The sequence below is a fragment of the Geotrypetes seraphini genome, chromosome 1 (assembly GCF_902459505.1).
Source record: "Geotrypetes seraphini chromosome 1, aGeoSer1.1, whole genome shotgun sequence".
In the NCBI taxonomy this organism is placed as follows: Eukaryota; Metazoa; Chordata; class Amphibia; order Gymnophiona; family Dermophiidae; genus Geotrypetes; species Geotrypetes seraphini.
Genome location: NC_047084.1, coordinates 39,415,543 through 39,437,861, shown reverse-complemented (window position 1 = coordinate 39,437,861; position 22,319 = coordinate 39,415,543). Strand labels below are relative to the sequence as shown.

The 22,319-nt window shown below is 44.8% G+C and overlaps 1 protein-coding gene across 5 annotated transcripts in view; it reads right to left on the bottom strand.

Moving 5' to 3' along the window:
• Nucleotides 1-22,319, bottom strand: part of TRIM23 (tripartite motif containing 23) — a 119,016-nt gene that overhangs the window by 48,571 nt on the left and 48,126 nt on the right. For all 5 annotated transcript variants that reach the window (XM_033930190.1, XM_033930182.1, XM_033930209.1 and 2 more), the window contains 2 exons: nucleotides 16,450-16,632; nucleotides 7,886-8,101 (listed from right to left, as the gene is read on the bottom strand). In XM_033930190.1, the coding sequence (XP_033786081.1) occupies nucleotides 7,886-8,101; nucleotides 16,450-16,632 (399 nt within the window). The remainder of the gene's footprint in view (nucleotides 1-7,885; nucleotides 8,102-16,449; nucleotides 16,633-22,319) is intronic.

Below are 22,319 nucleotides of genomic sequence, written 5' to 3'. Positions count from 1 at the left end.
TCCATAACTAGCAAAGAAGCCATCCCCGGGGAGGCGGGCGGGTTGTGAGAATATATGCCTGCTGTCCCTGGATAACACCTGTTACGGTAAGTAACTGTGCTTTATCCCAGGACAAGCAGGCATGATATTCTCACATGTGGGTGACCTCCAAGCCAACCAAAAAAGGGCAGGTGGGAGGATGGCAATTCAGGAAAACAGGTTACGTAACACCGACTGGCCAAACCGGCCGTCGCTTCTGGACAAAGTGTCCAGACAGTAGTGGGAGGTGAACGTATGAACCGAAGACCAGGTGGCAGCTTTACATATGTCCTCCATAGGAGTGGATCGGAGGAAAGCAACCGAAGCTGCCATCGCTCGGACCTTATGCCCCGTGACTCGGCCCGGGGGCGGAAGTCCAGCCTGAGCATAGCAAAAAGAAATACAAGCAGCTAACCAGTTAGACAGAGTGCGCTTGGATACAGGATGCCCTAATCGATTAGGATCGAAGGACAAAAACAATTGAGGAACCTTCCTATGAGACCTGGTGCGTTGAAGGTAATATGCCAACGCCCTCTTACAGTCAAGCGTGTGAAGCGCCGTCTCGCCAGGATGGGAGTGGGGCTTAGGAAAGAACACAGGAAGGACAATGGACTGATTGAGGTGGAAATCAGAAACAACCTTAGGTAAAAATTTAGGATGGGTGCGGAGAACCACCTTGTCATGATGGAAGACAGTGAAAGGAGGGTCCGCAACCAAAGCTTGCAACTCCCCAATCCGCCTAGCGGATGTGAGGGCAATCAGAAAAATCACCTTCCAAGTCAGAAATTTCAAAAGAGACTTGTTGAGTGGCTCAAAAGGAGGTTTCATCAGTTGAGCTAAAACCACATTCAAATCCCACACGACTGAAGGAGGCTTAAGAGGGGGACAAACCCTGATTAGCCCTTTCATGAAGCGTGTCACCAAAGGATGGATCGACAGAGGACGCCCATCCAGATGTTGATGGAAAGCAGAAATAGCACTAAGATGAACACGCACAGAAGTGGTTTTCAGACCAGAGTGCGACAGGTGACATAAATATTCCAAAACCGAGGACACCGGAACCGAAACCGGATCCAGGTGAAAAGACGAACACCAGGTGGAAAACCTGGTCCATTTCTGCGAATAACAAAGCCTAGTCGAAATCTTGCGGGAGGCTTCCAACACCTCCCTCACAGACTGAGATAGATCGGGCGAAGTTAAGGAGCAAGAAACCAAGCTGTCAGGTGTAATGACTGCAGATTGGGATGCAACATGGATCCTTGACTCTGAGACAGCAGAGAAGGAAACACAGGCAGAAGTAGAGGCTCCCTGGTACTGAGCTGAAGCAGCAGGGAGAACCAGTGCTGACGCGGCCACCGAGGCGCAATGAGAATCATCGTGGCAGCGGACGATTTGAGATGTACTAACGTTCGCATGATCAGAGGAAAGGGAGGGAACGCATACAGGAACCTCCCTTCCCAATCGAGAAGGAAGGCATCTGCCTCCAGACGGTCCCGGGAGTACATCCGAGAACAATACAGGGGCAGTTTGCGGGTCTCCGGAGAGGCAACAGATCCACCTGCGGCGTTCCCCAGCGATCGAAAACCTCGCGCAGGACTCCGGAGTGTAGAGTCCACTCGTGCGGCTGCAGAAGTCGACTGAGTTTGTCTGCCAGACAGTTCTGTTCTCCCTGGATGTAGACCGCCCGAAGGAAGATGTTCCGGGAGACCGCCCACTCCCAAAGGCGAAGAGCCTCCGAGCAGAGGGGCCAAGAACCCGTTCCACCCTGCTTGTTCACATAGTACATCGCCACTTGGTTGTCCGTGCGGACGAGGACTACCTGATTTTGCAGTATGTGGACGAACGCTCGAACCGCCAGAAAGATGGCACGAAGTTCTAGCACGTTGATGTGACACCGACGGTCCTCGGCAGACCACAGGCCCTGCGTTCGAAGACCGTCAAGGTGGGCTCCCCACGCGTACTCCGAGGAGTCTGTGGTCAGAACCTTGCGAAAAGGAGGGGTGAGAAACAGTAAACCCCTGGACAGATTGGAAGAGTCGGTCCACCAACGCAGCGATTTCCGCAAAAGCGGAGTCACCGCAATGAGACGAGACACCGGATCGCACTCCTGACGCCACTGGGAAGCTAGGGTCCACTGAGGAATCCTCAGGTGCAGCCTGGCGAACGGAGTGACGTGGACCGTCGACGCCATGTGGCCGAGCAGCATCATCATGCGCTGGGCCGACACCACCGACAGTTGAGAGACCTGACGGCCCATCCGCACCAAGGCTTCCAACCGCGGGGGCGGGAGATACGAGCGCAGGCGCACAGTGTCCAGCACTGCGCCTATAAATTGAAGAGACTGGGCCGGGTATAACTGTGATTTTGGAAAGTTTATCTCGAACCCGAGGCTCTGCAGGGAGGCGATAGACTGTCGGGTCGCTGAGATAACCCCCTCCCTGGTCGGGGCTTTGATGAGCCAATCGTCCAGGTAAGGGAATACATGAAGCCCACGAGACCTCAGGGCTGCCGCGACCACCACCATGCACTTCGTGAAGACTCGAGGGGACGAGGCCAGGCCGAAGGGCAGGACCCTGTACTGAAGGTGCAGATCTCCCACCTGGAATCGTAAAAATCTTCGGAAGGCGGGATGCACCAGAACATGGGTGTATGCTTCCTTCAAGTCGAGGGAGCACATCCAGTCCCCTCCCTCCAAGAGAGGATATAAAACCGGGAGAGACAGCATTCGAAACTTCTCCCGGACCAGGAATTTGTTGAGCTTCCTGAGGTCCAGTATGGGGCGTAGGTCCCCGGTCTTTTTTGGGACCAAAAAGTAACGGGAGTAAAACCCCGTACCCCGCTGGTCTTTGGGGACCGGTTCGACCGCCCGAAGCTCCAACAGAGCCCTGGCCTCGGCCAGAAGGATCGGAAGTTGCGCTTGGTTGCAACAGGCAACCCTTGGGGGATGATCCGGTGGCGTGGACACAAAGTTGAGCGAGTAGCCCTCGGAGACGGTCCGGAGCACCCAAGCGTCTGATGTTATCTCGGTCCATGCCATGTAGAAGAACCGAAGACGCCCCCCGATGGGAAGGGGTTCCTGAGATTTCGCGGAGGGGAACCCGCCCCGTCCGCTCAGCCCGTCAAAAGGAAGGCGCGGGTTTAGAAGGACCCTGCGCCGGGGCTTGGGATTGTCCCCCTCTGCCTCGCTGAGACGGACGTCTCGGAGGCGGCCTCGAAAAAGCCGGAGTCGACTTCTGAGGGTATCGGCGCGGCGGAGGACGGAAAGGTTTCTGCGGCGGGGGCCTAGGTTTGGGGCGGACCAGGGATGCTAACGAGCGCTCCTGCTCCGACAACCGCTTGGTCGCCGCATCTAAGGACTCATCAAATAACTCGGACCCCACACAAGGCAAGTCTGCAAGACGTTCCTGCAGGTTTGGGTCCATATCGAGGGTGCGAAGCCAGGCCAGACGGCGCATGGCCACTGCGAAGGCCAACACCCTCGAAACCAGCTCAAATGCATCGTACACCGCATGAAAGAGGTACAACCGCAATTGAGACAGGTTGGACATAAACTTATCAAATCCTGCTCTTTGGGAGTCCGGTAAGGAGTCTCGATATTGAGGAAGGTCCTTCACCATGCCACGCAAATAGGAGGAAAAGGTGAAGGCATAATTTAGAACCCTGGTGGCCATCAGGGAATTTGAATAGAGGCGACGGCCAAACTTGTCCAGGGTCCGCCCCTCCCTGCCGGGTGGAACCGCCGCAGAAACCCGTGAGGGCTGTGATTTCTTAAGGGCAGACTCCACCAGAAGAGACTGGTGGGAGAGCTGCGCCTTTTCAAACCCTTTAGGGGGCACAGTCCTATACTTCGCTTCCATTTTAGAAGGTACAGACATGACTGTAAGAGGGTTCGACAAATTCTTCAACCAGGTCTGCAGGAGGACTCTGTTGAGGGGGAGCCTAGGCACCTCCCTAGGAGGAGTGGGAAGGTCTTGCTCCTCCAAAAATTCTTTAGAATATTGAGAACCGACCATAAGATCCAACCCCAGGGCTCGGGCCATGTCCTGAACAAAAGTGGAAAATGAGGACGGCCTGGCTGGAGGAGACGGGGTTCTCGACCTCCCCACCGAGGAGAGGGGAGAGGCCTCATGGGAATAATGAGGATCCCTGGCCGACCCCGAGCCCCAGGATTCTCTTTCCAAGGCCCTCGAGGGGGAAGGAGAATTTCTCCGCCTCAAAGAACCCTTGGGTGAGGACCCCGGGGTCCGGGGGGCACTCTCCCACTTCCTCGGCGAGGCGGCACGGGAAGACTTCCCATGAGGCGATCGGAGGAGCCTCGGGTTGTCGAGGCGCAACTCCGATACCTGCAGCGCCTCGCCCCCGAGCGGCGAGGAACGATCGCGCCTCCGAGGCGAGCCCCGCGGGCGCTTCGGCTTCCTCGAGCGGCGCCCCGTCCGAGGTCGCGTCGAGGGCGAGGCGTCCCGGGAAGACCTCAAGGAGGAAGAGGAGGAAATACGGCGCACTCTGCGCAACTTGTCCTTGGGCCGCACACTCCGCTCAGGCGGCCCCCCCGAGGTCGAGGTCGAGGGCACAGCCGGGGCCGAGGTTAAAGGGGCCACCGTACCCGAGACCGAGGCCGCCGAGGCCGGGGCCCCCGAGGTCGAGGGCGCCGAGGCCGGGGCCTCCGAGGTCGAGGGCGCCGAGGCCGGGGCCTCCGAGGTCGAGGCCACCGGAACCGAAGCTCGCTGCAACACTTCCAGGGCCCCCGACAGCTCCGATGAAATAAGAGCTCGGAGGAGGTCCTGAAAGGCCGGAATCCCAACGAAGGTCGGGAGATCCGGATCCGGAGCACACTCCCTGGAGGGCGACCTCGGTCTCGAGTATTCCCTCGGGGTGTGCGATGCCAGGGTCCGAGGCGGGGCCGGGGTCGACCCACTCGCCTTAGCCGGAGCAGAGGATGGCTTCTTCGCTGACGGGGATGGAACAGAGGACTTACCCGAAGCCGGTTTTCCCGAGGACGCCTTCGAAGTCGAGGGCCGAGGCGAAGCCGAGGCCCCCGAGGGCGCCGAGGCCGAGGTCAAGGCCGGGGCCGAGGCCGACGTCGAGGCCTTAGCCGGCGCGTCCACGGCGAACAATTCCGCCATTCTGGCCTGTCGGCGGCGGAGGGCTCTGGCCTGAAAAGTAGCACAGCGATCACACGAAGCTGTCGGGTGATCCGGCCCGAGACAAACAATGCACCACCGGTGAGGGTCAGTGATGGAAAGTAACCTCTCACACCGGCTGCACTTCTTAAATCCCGTAACAGGACGGGACATCAACGGAAAAGGAGGCCGGGAACGACAGACGTCCCGCGGCCACGGCTGCCGGGAGCCCCCGGAGCCCAACGAAAAGAAAAAAATTTTTTTTTTTTTTTTTTTTAATTAAAACGAAAGAAAAACACAAAGAAGAAAGAAGCACCGCGAATCGATCAAAAAAACGGAACGCGGCAGCAGAAAGGCAATGCAAAACTGGAGCTCAAATCCACAGGGCTTTCTGGCTCCGCGGAAAAAATTGAACTGAGGACCACGAGGTGGGATGCGCCCTCTAGTGGGCAAGAAGGCATGCACATGCGTGGTGCAGTGTGCAAACTTGAAACTTCTAGCAAGTTTGCTTGAAAAGCTGTCCGCGCTGGGGCTCCGTAGATGACGTCACCCACATGTGAGAATATCATGCCTGCTTGTCCTGGGATAAAAATTGGCACACCTAGGTGCAACAAGTGATATGTGTAGTTTGTAGTATAAAATTATGTGCCTAACAGGGAGATATTCCGATGGCAGCCCTTGCGCATACACTCATTGCAGTTAGGTGCTACTTTATAAAATAATGACTGGTGCCCTGAGACACCTTTGATGTGCATATGTGACGCCTACCTCTAGGCGTCATTTTATAAAAATACCCTCATAATACTCCAGGTAGTCACCACCAGAGATCAATCTATAAACAGTATGACATTCTCAGTTTTGTTCTCCATCCCACTTTGAATAATCCCTAACATTCTAATTTTTTTCTTTGACTGGCATAACACATTTTGCAACTTAGACATATTGTCTACAACTTAGACATATTGTCTTCAATGACTAAGATATTTCTTGGATGGTGACTCCTAATTCAGAAGCCAGCATTCTGTATCTGTGGTTGGGATAACTTTTCACTTTGGGCCATATTCTATAAATAACACCTAAAAAATTGGTGCCAAAGGATAGTGATTAGTGTGATTCTATAAAATGTCTCCAAAGTTACGCGCAATTTATAGAATGATGACTAACATTTGGGTGAACTCATTTAGGCCAATGAAAACCAGACCTAAGTACCAGCGCCTAAGTTGTGCATGGATCGGGCATATTCTCTAGCAGTACACCTAACTTTTAGAAGTGCTCACAGCTCACCCATGCTCTTTCTCTGGCCACATCCCTTTGAAGATTTATGCACTAGAATTTATGTGCACCATTTTATAGAATTGAACTGGCAGTGTCAAAGCCATCATGAACCAATGCAAGGATGATGAGAACCTAAAATAGTAATCCAACATACATCCACAATGTGCAATGCATCACCCAAACACGCTTGTGTTTCAAGCAGTTTTAAAGGCCATAGAAGATCTGGGAGGAAGATACCAACTATTGTCCTTTGTAGAAGAAAAGGTGCTCTTTCTTGTGGTATAAAAAAACAAAAAAAAAAATCTAAGATGGCCCACATGGAGATATTTTGCCCTGAAAACAAGGCAAAATTAAAACACAAGTTCATGAGGGCATTTTATCATGCTATATTTTTGCAGGTACTCTCACTCGATAGTTCATAATTTATATACTGTATGTATAGAAATCAGCATTTATACTTGTAAAGTTATGAAGCATTTGATAAAATATTTTCAAAGTTATTGATGACCAAATTATGAGCGTTTTGTGCTATGAATCTTTTTAGCCCATTTTGCTGGGCAATAATGAAAAAACTAATCTAATTTGGGTAATTTCATTAGGATATCTGAATTCTGTGTCAAAAATTGCATAGATAAGCCAAATTTGAGTTTTCTATCAGTTTTGATTTAAGTACTGTAGATTCTGAAAGCAGTCACTTTGGTTCCGGTCATGCGCAGACTGAGAAGAGTACTCCTCACATCAGATGCTCTAGTTCAGGAACAAATGCTTATCTGAGTAATATTTTTCAATTTAGTTTAAGACCTTAGGCTACTCATATATAAAATTTAATGGAATTCTGAGATGGTCAACTGGGGACATGTTTTAAAAATGGACCACCTAACATGGAATGATCCATCTATAACCTAACAGGTTATCCATTTCATGTCTGAAATCTTTCAGTACTGTATGAGGCTGGTCTATATACAGTGAATGAGTCTGTATGAGTCTGTAGTTGAACATCATCCAAGCTTGGTTAGTTATTGCTCTTAAGTCTAATAAATCAAAATGACAAACTCAACATTGATGCACTTTAGCTGCTCTGAATCAATCACCACCATCAAAGGCAACTTCTAGTGCTGGTATTACCTCAAAATCCCCATCAATAAAGACTGAGGCAAAGAAATAATTTAATTTTTACCTTACCCTACCTGAGCACTCTTATCTTTGTCATCCTGAGTTCAATCAACTCTCTCTTGGGATTTCTGCTACAGATATGCTTGAAAATGTTTTCAGTATTAGTTCTTGCCTCCACTTTTTTCAACATATCACTTGGCTTATTATTATTTTATACTCAACTTGCAGTACTTGTGATCATCAGTATTTTCTTCATTTGTATCAGCTTTCAATGTTCTAAAAGATGCCCTTTTGGTTTACACTGCCTCTTCATTAACATACCTCTATTTGTATCAGTATAGGCTGTATTTACTACCTACCTGTTGTAATGTCTTCTCACAGTGGAGACAGGCAGTTGAGACTTGAGACAGTAGGATAGTCATGTCTTCTTGTTGTTGCCTAAGCCAAATCAATCTCTCCCTCACATGCGCATCAACAACACTAAGAGCCATTTCTTCTTGACGACAAAGTGTCTCGTGTAAATCAGAAAAATATGCCCTTATACATGATCGAGCATTCTCTGCAGTACCCGGAACCTATCACATTCATTAAAATAAACAAGAACAAGTTATATACAGAAAAATGGATAGAAAAAAATGGAAACGAGTGAATGGTACAATGCTACAGCATTAAGACACTATGGTTTACTGCTAATGCAACATCCTTTAGGTGTCATACGATATCATGTATTTGCTACCTATTCAGTGCTGAAATGTTCAATTTAGAACAAAAGCCTAAGTCAGTGTTTCCCAGCCTGTCTCTTTATTCCTGGCTACAGCATGAGCTCTAGTTTGTGTGAATTGACAAGCAGTATGCAGGGCACAAATAGCTGCTGCCTGCTTTGTTCAGCACACACACTGCACACAACACATCCTCTACTCCATCTTGATTCACTTCCATCCCCTCTACCCATCGAGTTATTCTAGTCTCTGTCTTATGCCCAGGACAAGTAACATGAGGAGAATGTATAACGAGCACCAGCTGCAACTCACTCTGAACAGTAGAAACAGCAGCAATTATGGAGCTCTGGCAGGCAAGGTAACTGAACCAGCTTCCCTCATCACATGAATTCATTTCTGGCATGTTGGCCAATTTCAGAAGTCACAAAAAAAACACAGCTCCAGTGTGACAGGTCCAAATGGAGCTCTAAAACAAAGGGAGAATACGGCCAAAGTTTGGAAAAAGACACTGGTGGGGCTTTCGGTGCTTCAATCGTTGAGGCTGCTCCAGACCTTAGGTTGGCATCTATAAACTGAGTGCTTCCCTTCATACACATATTTTATTTCAAAAAAGATATTATATACAGTACATAGGGTGATTTTCCCTCTTTCATTGCAACTTGGCCAGGTTCATAATTTTTATTAATTATTTTTACCTCCCTGCTGTTTGGGACTGAGAGTTGTAAAGGTTACTAAAAACATTTTTCAAATATTTTCTGAAGCAGTCCATTTTCCAGTACTGTGCACTGCTATTGGGTCATAACTTCTGCTTTCTAAGCTGACTAGGAGGCAAGGGATGCTACAATGTGTTTTCACTGCACCAGAAAGGAAAAATTTCCAGCCCCTACCTAGTGCTGACAAATAGCAGCACTGTGAGTCAAGTTGTATAAGAAGCTGCATTAGTAGCGCCTGTCCTAGAACTGGCATTTCAATTGTTGGACTGAGATAGGAAAGAGCTTACTATATATACCCAAATATAAACAGAAATTTTTGCCCCCCCCAAAAAAAATAGGCCCAAAAATGGGGGTCTCAGTTTATATTTAAATCTCCAGTACTGTCCGTTCCTCTTTTCCTCCTCTGTCAGCTCCCCCCTCAAACCAGGAGCTTTCCTCCTCCATCAGCGCCTGCCCCCCCCCCAACCAGCAGTGTTCCCTTACTTCCCTCTTTCACCCCCGAACCAGGGATGACTAACCCCCCTTCTGGAACCCAGCAATAAAACCCCCAAACCTACCATACTTCCCTGGTGGTCTAGCAGTGCATTGGGGCAGCCATTTTTACCACAGAGAGAGCACAAACAGGAACGAGTAGGATTTGCTCCTGTCCCAACATGATACTAGACCACCAGTGAAACACAGTAGACCTGGGGGTCTTTTTGCTAGGTTCCAGGAGGGAGGTTAGTTGTCCTTGGTTGGGGAGAGAGGGAAGGGAACGCTGCCAGAGGGAACAGGAAGCAAAAGCAGTAATGGCTGAAGACAAAAAAAGCACCAGTATCATCTGAAGTCATGAGACCTCAATCACAGTAAAGTAAACGTGTATTGTCAAGATGCATGGGCTGGAAAGCAAGCACACTCCAGAATCAGTTATCAAACCATGAGGCTAATGGGAGTAAGGAAAGGTGCAAAAAAATTTTTCCCTTTTATTTCAAGTAAGCTATTTCCAGAAGCTCCAGCAATGGCTGAGAAATGAACAGTTACACTTTACTGTTAAGAAGCCTCCACTCCAAAGCCTAACTGTGTACCCTCCCCCACTTGGCTCTGTGGATTAGGCTGATAAGTATCTGGCAGCTGTTCATCTCCCAACCACTGATCTAGTCCTGATAGGAACAAAAAAACAAAACCTGGCAGTGGCCTTGGCTGGGGAGGACACTGAGGGAGAACAAGGGCAAGACAAGCTGCCTGGCCAGACCAAGGGATTTTGTTGGGGGACCAGAGAAAAGGAAAACTGAGGCTGGGGATTCATGCCCCAGGGAGGAAGGTGGAGAGAGGAGGGGATCTTGTATGGAGGAGACAAAGGGGGAGAAAGCTTGGATGTAGGCTTTAAGTCTGGAGAGAACAAAAAGGGTCAAAGCTGGGGAGATAGAGAAATCTTGTATGTGGTTTGTAGGGGATCACAGAGATGGAGTGGTACAGCCTGAAGAATGGGGCAGATCAGGATTTAGGATGGGAATTCTGAAAAAAAAAATTTTAATTCTGCATCTTTGAGTATTAAATATCAGATATGCCAAGTCACACGAATTTGGCATGTTACAAGTGCATCCATACCCCATCTCCTGTTCACACACATAACTATAACAATCTCACACATTGCCAATCTGTTTCCCTTTTCTGACCTGGCCCAGCATTTCTCACTTACCTGACTCCGTGGAACACCAAAAACTTACATGAAGCCATCGGCAGTAGCCCTGAACAGACATTGCTTCTGGCCAATGTGGGGCCTTTTTGCTGCCATTCCTGCCTCCTCTGACACTACTTCATGTTTCTGAAAGCAGGAGAAGCAAGAGAAAGGCCCTACGTTGGCCAGAAGAAGCATCTGCTCAGCATTACCAACAGTGGCTTCATGTAGGTTTGGCAGACCACAGCAGCCAGAAAAAAAGGAGGATGATAGCAGGGCCACTGGGAAGCAGGGGAAGGAAAGGGAAAGTGTGTCGGGGGGAAGAGGAAGAGCAAAAATAAAAAGAGTTGCCAGGATGGTGGGGGAGAGAGATGAGTGAAAGAGGTACTAGGATGGTAGGGAACAAAGTAAGAAGGAAAGGTGCTGGATATTTAAAAGGGAAAATGGAAAAGGAATGAAGGGAGCAAGGAATACTTGCTGGACCCCTGGAGTCCCTCTCCAGGAAGGAAGGGAGGAAAGGAGAGGAAGAGAAGGAAAGATCTCAACATGTATGATGTTGGAGTATGGGCATAGGGATGGGAAGATTAGGTTCTTACCTCGATAATCTTCTTTCCAGTAGAAAGGCATATGAGTCATGAACCAGTGGGTAATTCACTTCTAATTGCAAGTTGTGTAGAAGGCATCATCTATCTTTTTTGGCTCCACCTCCTCTATCCTAGCTCTGTGCTCTTGCTCCTCAGTTCATACCAAATCAGTTAACAACCACTACAAAAGGAGAAAGAAAGAGGAGGGGAACAGGGAGCTCCCCAACTAAGCCAAGTCTGCTCTGTCATAAAATCAACTACAATTAAAGAAAACCAATACCAATAGGAACATAAAATGCAAGGTGGGACTCAACAAGCCACCTACATGAGTGCAACCAGCACTAGCATTTATGTAGTTCCCGCAGTCTCCCATTTCCTAAAACATGTTTGTTTGTTTTAATTTAATAAGAGAGGCCTCAAAGTTGAAAGGGATCTCAACTCCAACAGATCTCAACTCCCCTTACTGAGTTACAGCTATTCTCATCGGCCCATAACCGGAAAAAGACTCAAGAAGAAAAAACTCCCAGCAGGAGAAAAAATTCTCAGACCAAAAGACCAGCTATTTATATTTTTTTAAAAAGTTTATGAAAGCCACTAAACACAAATTATCTACATATTCATCCAAAAACTAAAGGGTCCCGAAAAAAGATTCAAATTTAGCTTAATAGCAGTACTTTGCCTTAATGTTCCTTCTCCTTCTTCATCGCAGATCAACTGATGGTTTGTGGTTTGTGTTCAGTGCTTGAGTTCCCCTTGGTCTGGATGTGTTTTTCCTGATTAGGCGGTTGTTCAGATAGCTTTGTCCATTTCCATTTAGGGCTTTGAATAGGGTGCAGTAGAATTTGTGTTGTATGCGCGCTTGTACTGGGAGCCAGTGTGAATCTTGGAAAACCGAGGTAATGCGGTCGTATTTTTTCAGTGAGTATATTAGTCTTAGGGCTGTATTTTGAACTGTTTCTAATTGTTTTAGCATGTTGGCAGGGCATGACAGGTAAAGTATGTTACAGTAGTCGCTTGTACTATGAGTTTGAACTGTTCGTTATTGAAGTATTTTTGGACTTGTCTTAAGTTGCGCATGGTTGCAAATGCCTTCTGAACTGTTTTGCTGATTTGAAGTTGTATGGCGCAGCCTCTGTCTATCATTATTCCCAGCAGTTTTAGGTTGGGTTGGTTGGGTTGTAAGGGATATGTGATGAAGTTTATTTCTAGGTTTATTATGGTTGGGGTTTTGTTTCTTTCTAGAAGTAAGAATTTGGTTTTGTCTTGGTTCAGTTTTAATTTGTGGTCTCTCATCCATTTTGACACTGTTTCTAGTGCAATGTGTAGTTTGTTCATTGTGTTGGGGGTAGTTTGGTCAAAACGCAGGAGGATGGTGATATCGTCTGCGTAGCTGTATGACGTTATGCCTTGTTTGTCTAAGCATGTGCCAAGTGTGGCTATGTAAAGGTTGAAGAGTGTTGGTGATAGTGGGGAGCCTTGGGGGACTCCGCAAGGGTTATTCCAGGATTCTGACTGTTCATTGTTTGCTTTTACTCTGTATCTTCTTGAGCGGAGGAATCCTTCAAATCAACTGTAGACTTTGTCTGCGATTCCTATTGCCTCCAGTGTTTGTAGTAGGATGTCGTGATCTACTAGGTCGAATGCCGCTGTGAGATCAAGTTGTATGAGTAGCATTTTTTTGCCTTTGCTTAGGTGTTGTTTGGCTGTGTCTAGGAGAGAGACAGTAGTGTTTCTGTACTATAGTTGCCTCTGAAGCCTGATTGTGAGTGGTGAAGTATGTTGTGGGTTTCTAAGTATTCGGTGAGAATTTTGCTACAAGGCCTTCCATTAGTTTGGCGTATAGCAGTATTGAGGTTATAGGTCTGTAACTGGATGGCTGATCTGTTGCTCCCTTTGGGTCTTTCAGAAAAGAGGTTATGATGATTTTGGCGACTTCTTGTGGAAATTGACCCTCTATGAGCATGTAACTAATCCAGAGCATGAAGTGTGTGCGGAATCTAGTGCTGGTCGCTTTTAACAGGTATGGGGGACAGTGGTTGAGGTCGCAGGCTGAATGATTATATGTTTTGCAGAGTTTGTCTAGGTCATGCCATTGTGTGTCTGGGAAATCTGACCAGTTTCTGTCTGCTGCATAGGCCTCGTTTTCTTTAGGTGGTATCAACATTTGTTGAGGTGGTTTGGGGTCCCGGTGAAGGTGTTTCTGGCTGTTGATATTTTGTTTCTGAAGACTTCAGCCAATTGATTGGCTGTGGGGGGAGGTCTGGTTTTGGTGGCCAGGTAGGGTTTGGTGTCTGTGAGTTCCCTTAGTAGTTTGAAGTTTTTTGGTGTCTTGCATTTCTATGCCTATCTAATTGGTGTAGTATGCCTTTCTTTTTTTCTTTTAGCTTTTGTTTGTTCAGTGTTCTCCAGGTTGTTTTTGTGTGTTCTCGGTTGTTTTTTCTCCATTCTCTTTCAAGATGTCTGCATTGTTGTTTGAGTTGCAGTAGTTCGTTGTCAAACCATTTATCTGAGCGTCTGCAGATTCTGGTCTTTTTCTGCGGTTGTGTCATGTCTTCGAGGATGGATGTACTTAGGTTGCACCAGTGGTTAATGAAGTCCTTCGGGTTTCCATCTTGTATCATGGTATCTACTTTGTTCCAGAATTTAGGTGGGTCAATCTTTTTGTGTGCTTTGTATGTTAAGTTATGGTTATTTTATTTGGTTTTGCCCTGTGTCCAGTTTATTTTGAAGGTGTACATGTAGTGGTCTGACCAGAAGGTGCGTGACCATGTTCCATTTGTGGTGTGAATTTCTGGTGTGGTGGGTTGTTGGGACATGAAGGCTGCTATGTCGAGTTGGTGGTCCTTCTCGAGTGTGGTTTGTAGATCTAGGATTCTATAAGATAGAGTTTTGAGGAATGAGAGGAGATTTTCTGTTTGGTTGGAAGATTCGTCTTTCAGGTGTAGGTTAAGATTGCCAAGGGTTAAGTTGTATGTTGATGTGAGGGAGTTTCTGAGTATAAATTCTTCAAATTCTGATGCTATATTCCATTTTCCTGGTGTTATGTAGCAAAGAAGGCAGGTTAGGGTTCCTTTGAGTGTGGGGCCCAATAATTGGCAGGTGAGTAGATTCATGAGTGGGGTGGAGGTTTTGTCCTGTAGCGCTATATTTAGAATATTTTTGGCCAGGATGGCTAGTCCTCCTCCTCATTTTTTGTCTCTACAAACTACTTGTATTTTGTAGCCTTGTGGGCAAACTTCCATTATTCTGAGGTCAGTGTCTGAGGTTAGCCATGTTTCTGTGAGGAAGAGGCATCCTAGTTTTTCTGTTTCTAGCCAGTCCTTTATTATCTCAGTTTTTGGGCCTAGGGATCTGATGTTCATGTATGCACATTTTACTGATGTAAATTCAGTTTTAGTGTTGTATGATATTTTTGAGTAGATGAGGGTGTCTGCTTGGGGGTGGGGTTGATCCTGGGATGGTTTCGGAAGGCGTTTGTGGGTCTTCTCCCCCAGGTCTGGAGGATGCTGTGGTGCATAAAGGTGGAGCAGTCAACCATGTTTATACGGTTACTTCCTGCTGGATGGTGGTTTCTTTTGCTTGTTACTATAGCTGGAATTGGTGAGTTATAGTTTCCTTTTGCTTTCCGGAATGTTAGGATCAAGAGTAGTAGGGCGATGACTATTTGTTTCTGTTTTATTGTTTTAATTATTTGTGGAGTTGGGAGGTGAGGATTGGATGAAACGAGCTGTGTTTCTTTTGGAGTTTTCACTGGTGATTTTTGTGGTAAGACGACAATTATTTTGTTGTAGGGGGGTCTTTTTGGTATAGTTTGGTGTCAAAGGGCCACCCAAATGGTCCACCGGCAGGAAGTGTCCTCTTTTTTGATGGCCCTCAAACAGGATTTATTGACATCTTTATGAGATTTACCACATTAGTTTGTGAAAACCTTTTTGCAATAATTGATATATTATTATCCACAAGGATCCCCTTTTTTCTAATAAGCTCAAAGTGTTCCAGATTCCTCAGGGCCACTGGACCCTGTGAAAGAAGATTTGAATTATGCAATTTGAGACCCTTATCCCTCTGTAGATGGACCAAATCTGCATAATACGGCTGATGCAATCAATCTGGGGCAACCGATAAAGTCCCAAGGACCAACACGAATGCCACACAGCCTGAACTCAAGCTCAGGTAATGACCAGGAGCTAGCTTCACTATAAGGGAAATGATCCCCAAGCTTCAAAAATGTTAGTGCAGGCTGGCTAGGTAGGTGCCCTGAAACAGGGTTGCCCTCCCAGTTACAGACCTCTGATGCTGAGAGTCTGTGCCTTCACCCAGGCAGAGCTAACCCAGGCAACCTGGGGATCTCTGTAGCACCAACAAGCCTCTAAAAGTGAACCAAAAAGCCCAAAAATAACAAATCGAAAAAAGAGCAAATCAGAAAGACACTTTCAACTCGTGTGTAGAAGAAAAAACTGAGGAGCAAGAGCACAGAGCAGGGGCAGAGGAGGTAGAGCCGAAAAAGGTAGACAACACCTTCTATACAACTCACGATTAGAGGTAAATTACCCACTGGTTCAAGATTCATAAGCCTTTTGCACTAGAAACAGAAAATTATGTTGGAAAGAGCAAGAAAAGGGCCACAGAATGTGGGTGAGGGGGGAAGAGATGCTCAAAATGGCGGTAAAATAGGGGCACGGACAGAGGTGGGATGGTGGGAAGGGTGGATAGGGATACAGAGAGAAGAAGGATGATGGAAAAGGAGAGAAAAGAAGTGCCATAAGGACAAGGAGACCCTGGCAAGAAAGTTAAAGACAAAGGAAAAAGCAGAAACCAGAGACTGGGAACAACACTATTACAAAAATAAAATTACCGGGCAACAAAGGTAGAAAAAAATTGCTTATTTTTATTTATTAATTAGAAAGTCAGTTTTTAGACTGTACACATGCTATAGATGGTTTAAGTCATGACAGGGGCCTACAAGAGAAATTTTACTTATTGGCCTTGCAGAGTTTTAGAGAATTCCAAAATATTGTGCACAGAACTTCCCCAGACAAAGGAGATTAAAAAAACAGAGAGAAAATCCCAGCAATGGATGAAAGCTCATGGTATCATTTGTCAACAGAGAATGGTCCCTATTAAAATGGAAACCTAAGAAAGGAAGAGGAAGCTACCAGGAAAACATTTTCTGAAGCAGAGTCTAGCACAGTGGGTAACTTTGGTCCAAGCATACAGATGACAATACCACATATGAAATTTATTTCTTACATGTTCAGTGTGAGCTATTCCAATCCCATCTTCAACAATCTGTTCTCCTCCTTCAATGTGCTGAACAATGCTAACCAGTTTTCTGGAATACTCAGAGATTTCCTCCGTGAAGGTTCTTATACAGTGTGCCATGTCTAAAATTGATGTGCGGATTTGGTTTGCTTCTGCTTCCAAAACAGCATGCTAACAGCAAAATCAAACAATATATTAGTGAATAAAAACTAAATAAAGAGGAAATACTTGAGATTAATAAAAAGCTTGAGAGGATAAGACAATGGCTAAATTCCAACATGCTATTCTTAAACATACAGAAAACAAAAGCTCTACTCTTTCCATGGAAGAAGGGAATAAATTTGAGTGCCTCTTTTACTCTGGATAATATTCACTTGGATCTTGTAACTTCATTAAAAATACTTGGAGTTATCATCGACTATAAACTCTCCTATCACAAACACATAAGTAGTATTATCAAATCCTGCTTTTATAGGCTGCGAATGATTCGCTCAATTTCCAAGTTTCTGGAGCCAAAATTGTTAAATATATTAATCCATTCTTTAATTATTGCAAAACTCGACTACTGTAATTCTCTATTAATAAGTATTACACAAAAAGAAAAAAAGTGCCTTCAGATAATTCAGAATACTGCCGTTAAACTCATCCACAACGGTAAAAAATATGATCATGTAACACCTTTTCTGATTAAATCTCATTGGCTTCCAATTAACCATCGTATTACCTTCAAAATTTTACTTTTAGTATTCAAAACCCTTTCCACTAATGAACCTCAATATATTAATAAATTACTTATCCCTTATAGCACTTCGCGTTCTCTCTGGTCTACTAATCAAAAGCTTATAGTAGTTCCCTCTTTGAAAGTTATTGGAACACGAAGACATAATATGTTTTCAGTGATGGCACCGCAGCTTTGGAATGCCATGCCTCAGCATTTAAGAGAGAAAAATGACTTGAGTCATTGTAAAAGTAATTTTAAAAGTTTTCTTTTTAAAGACGCTTTTAATCTTTAAATTATGTTTAAACTTTATATTAGTTTCCTTCTTTGATTGCACTCTTCCCTCCCTATTGTTTTCTCCATATATGGTTCTCCTCTGTACTTTAAAACACTGAATTGTAGTTTTGTTCCCCTCTTACCTTGTGTATTAGTTGGTCTGTAAGTCTATTTGTCTAACCCATTATTCTAAATTGTATGTCTAAATGTATGTTTATATTTTTATCAATTTTGTACCTCGCTTAGTAAAACTAAATAAGCGATTTATCAAACTAAAATAAAACTTGAAACTTCAAGATTCTAATGAGCTTGTTCTTTTCTCTCCCTCATTGTGAAGCAGTCCCAAAGATCTAGAACAAAAAAGCTAGTAAACAGTTTGCAGCTAATGTGCCAATATTTGTACCAAATTGCTCAATACTTAGTGATGACCAAATATCTAATCTGAGTACAGCATTTTAAATAAAAGTTCTGCATCATTCAGAAATGTCACATATAATTGCATGGTTTGGCTTCAAAAACAGCAACAAGCACTATTAAACACAAGGAAAAGTTACATACTAATTCAAGTCCATAAAATGTTTGGTCACCTTAATCATAAAAAAACAATCAGTAAAACTAATGCTATTGTAAACTGCACTTTGTAAGGAACTGAATTCTAAATCAAGTTTACATGCAGCAAATGTTTGCTTATTTTGCAAAAATGGCCATATTTCAGCAAAGCCTAAAGAGATATTAATATTTCATATAACTATAATTATAGATATGGAAAAAATGTGTGCGTTTAATTTCACACAGAAAATGAGAGGAAGTTAATGTATACAGTGTTCCCCCATGAATTCGTGGTTCATGAATTGCGGACTTGCTCATTCACGGTCTGCTCTGACTGCCTCTTCCTGTGGTAAAGTCGGGCTACACCAATCAGGAGCTGTATGTAGTCCTTTTATAAGTCCATAAGTCCAAGTCCAGCTGATTCCAACTAGGATCTCTTTGGGCTTTTTTGTCCCATATAAACATAAGCTAAGTGCCTTTTTTGGATTCCTATGAATATGTGGATACAGTTTTAAGTTTTGGTGATAAATTCACTTGATTTTTTTGTAATTAACATATTAAATTGATAAAATAATTAAAAATAATAAAACTTAAAATTAACAAGGTTTCTTAGACCAATGATAAAAATCACATCCCAATAAGCCTCTCATTGGAGGGTGAGGGTTGTGTTTTTCCTTGTTTTGTAATTACATAACACCAACTATACATTAACTTTCTCTCCTTTTCTGGGTGATATTTTGTATATTTGAGAGAGTTTTTTTATTTTCTCTTAGTATTGTCTTTCTGTTTAATTTCACAGACAGACTACTACTACTTTTTTTGTTCAAGACAAACTGGACAAAAAGGAATTAGAGCAGAAGCAGACTGACCATTTAGCCAATCAGATAGTGTCAAAGTGCCCCTATGCTTATCTCCCATGTATCAAGCATCTCTCTCTCTCCCTCCCCCAGGCCGTCAAGTCTGGCAATAATATACCTTGTAAGATTATGATTAAGTTAATATACCTCATAAGATGATGATTTTTACATGCCAAATGGTATCGAAAACAGGGATCTCAGGATACTCAAAGTGCTATGTACAGCTTCAAAATGAAATAAAGCAAAGTTACTTACCTGTAGCAACTGTTCTCAGAGGACAGCATGTATATTTTCTCCCATATGGGTGATGTCATCAATGGAACCCAGTACAGACAGATGTCACTTTTAATTTTAAGGCACTGCCTGTACCATGCACATGCTGGTGCCTTCTCACCAGACATCAGCTCACAGGACCTGTAGTCTAGTGACAAAACTAAGAAGCCAACCAGGGAAGGTGAATGGGTTGTAAGAATATGATGTCCTCAGAGAACACCTACTATAGGTAAGTAACTTTGCTTTCTCTGAGGACAAGCAGGAATAATAATCTCACTTGTGGGACTCCCAAGCTGCAAAGTTCATGCCTATAGGAACAGGGTTCAGGGATCTAGCTAGGTATCTGGGACCTGGGTTGGCCACTGTTGGAGACAGAATACTTGGCTTGATGGACCTTCAGTCTGTCCTAGTATGGCAATTCTTAAGTTCTTATGAATAAACATGAGCTTGGTGAAACCCAAAAGGGCTGGAGGGAAAGTTGGCATCAAGGAAAGAGAATACATTTTGCAGAACTGCTTGCCCAAATCAACTATCCCTTCTGGAGTGCTGCTCCAGAAGGGATAAAGTGAAGGTGTGTATTGTAAAGTGAAGGTGTGTATTGAGGACCAGGTGGCTGCTTTGCAGATGTCCTCAATAGGAATGGAGTGAAAATGAGCTACTGAAGTCACATAGCTCGCACACTGTGAGCAGTAACATGGTCTTCAAGTATTGGAAATGGTTCTCTTGGTGACAGGAAGGGTAAAGGGTATGGGACTTGATATATCGCTTTTCTGTGTGGTGACAATCAAAGCAGTTAGACAGGTACTTATTTTGTACAAGGGGCAATAACGTGTTAAGTGTCTTGCTTAGAGTTACAAGGAGCTGCAGTGGGAATTGAACTCACAACTTCAGGATGCTGAGTAAGCTGCTCTAACCACTAGGCCACTCTTCCACTCCAGGAACTCCAAGTCTGTTAGGGTTGAAAGAAATAAAGATTTGAGAGAAGTCCTAAGAGGACAAGAGCATGTTCATAATCCAATGTATGTAAAGAGATGTTTCAGCAGAATGAGAATGCAGCCTTGGGAAGAAGACAGGCAGAACTACGATGAAACTCAAGAGATGACATTCAGGAGGAATTTCAGATTTGTTTGGAGAACTTTATCATGGTAAAATCTTATGTAGGGTGAATCCGAGATAAGTGTTTATAGTTCATTAACCCAGTATACAAATGTAAAGGCTAAGAGGAATATCTTTTCCAAGTAAGATATTTGAGTGAGCAAGTCTAGAGTGGTTCAAAGAGAGACTTCATAAGCACAGAGAGAATAATATTGAGGTCCCAGGCAATAGTGGGGGTTTGGGAGAAGGCTTAGTATTGTAAGGACCTTTCATGAATCTGGAAACCAAGGGAAATATAGATAGTGGTTTCTTTTCCAATAGAGAATGAAAAGCACTGATAGCACCAAGATGAACCTGTACTGAGTTAGTCTTTAGGCCAGAACTGGAAAAAGGTATTCCAGAACAGAAGGAAGAGGACAAGTGATGGGGTCCACAGAGTGGAAGTCACATCAGACAGTGAAGAGAGTCCATTTAAAATGATAACATTGTTGTGTTGAAGACTTTCTGGAAGCTTTGAAGATAACCATTACCAGAACAGACAGGGTGAAGGAATTTACCCGTTTGAAGAAAGATACCATGCTGTGAGTGCTAATGAGAATAAGACTGAGATGGAGGAGAGAACCTTGCTTCTGTGTAAGGAACATTGAAAACAGTTGATGGGTTACCAAACAGTGAGCTGTAGGAGTAGAGGGAACCATGGCTGACGTGACCAATGGGTCACGATGATGATCATGGTGCCCCCATCTTGGCAAAGTATGAGTAGAGTTTTCCTGATGAAAGGAATTGGAAGTCCTGCATATAGGAACTTGTTCCTCTAGTCCAGCAGAAAGATATCTGACTCTAGGCAACTGGGAGTGTATAGCCTGGAGCAGAAAAGCGGACGTTTGTTGAAGGGGGAGGCAAAGACATCTATTTCAGAGGTAACCCAATTAAAGAAGATCTGTCTTAAGAGACCACTAGTGAAGTTGAAGGGGTCTGCTTAATCTGTCTGCTAAAACATTCTGCTTCCCTGCTAGATAAACCACTCTGTAGGTAGTAGGTTGCAAATTCATAGTAACATAACATAGTAGATGATGACAGATAAAGACCCGAATGGTCCATCCAGTCTGCCCAACCTGATTTAATTTAAATTTTTATTATTTTTTTATTTTTTTTCTTCTTAGCTATTTCTGGGCAAGAATCCAAAGCTTTACCCTGTACTGTGCTTGGGTTCCAACTGCCGAAATCTCTGTTAAGACTTACTCCAGCCCATCTACACCCTCCCAGCCATTGAAGCCCTCTCCAGCCCATCCTCCACCAAATGGCCATATACAGACACAGACCGTGCAAGTCTGCCCAGTACTGGCCTAGTTCAATATTTAATATTATTTTCTGATTCTAAATCTTCTGTGTTCATCCCACGCTTCTTTGAACTCAGTCACAGTTTTACTCTCCACTACCTCTCTCGGGAGCGCATTCCAGGCATCCACTACCCTCTCCGTAAAGTAGAATTTCCTAACATTGCCCCTGAATATACCATCCCTCAACCTCAAATTATGTCCTCTGGTTTTACCATTTTCCTTTCTCTGAAAAAGATTTTGTTCTACGTTAATACCCTTCAAGTATTTGAATGTCTGAATCATATCTCCCCTGTCTCTCCTTTCCTCTAGGGTATACATATTCAGGGCTTCCAGTCTCTCCTCATACGTCTTCTGGCGCAAGCCTCCTATCATTTTCGTCGCCCTCCTCTGGACCGCCTCAAGTCTTCTTACGTCTTTCGCCAAATACGGTCTCCAAAACTGAACACAATACTCCAAGTGGGGCCTTACCAATGACCTGTACAGGAGCATCAACACCTTCTTCCTTCTACTGACTACGCCTCTCTTTATACAGCCCAGCATCCTTCTGGCAGCAGCCACTGCCTTGTCACACTGTTTTTTTGCCTTTAGATCTTCAGACACTATCACCCCAAGGTCCCTCTTCCCGTCCGTGCATATCAGCTTCTCTCCTCCCAGCATATACGGTTCCTTCCTATTATTTTCCCCAAATGCATTACTCTGCATTTCTTTGCATTGAATTTTAGTTGCCAGGCATTAGACCATTCCTCTAAC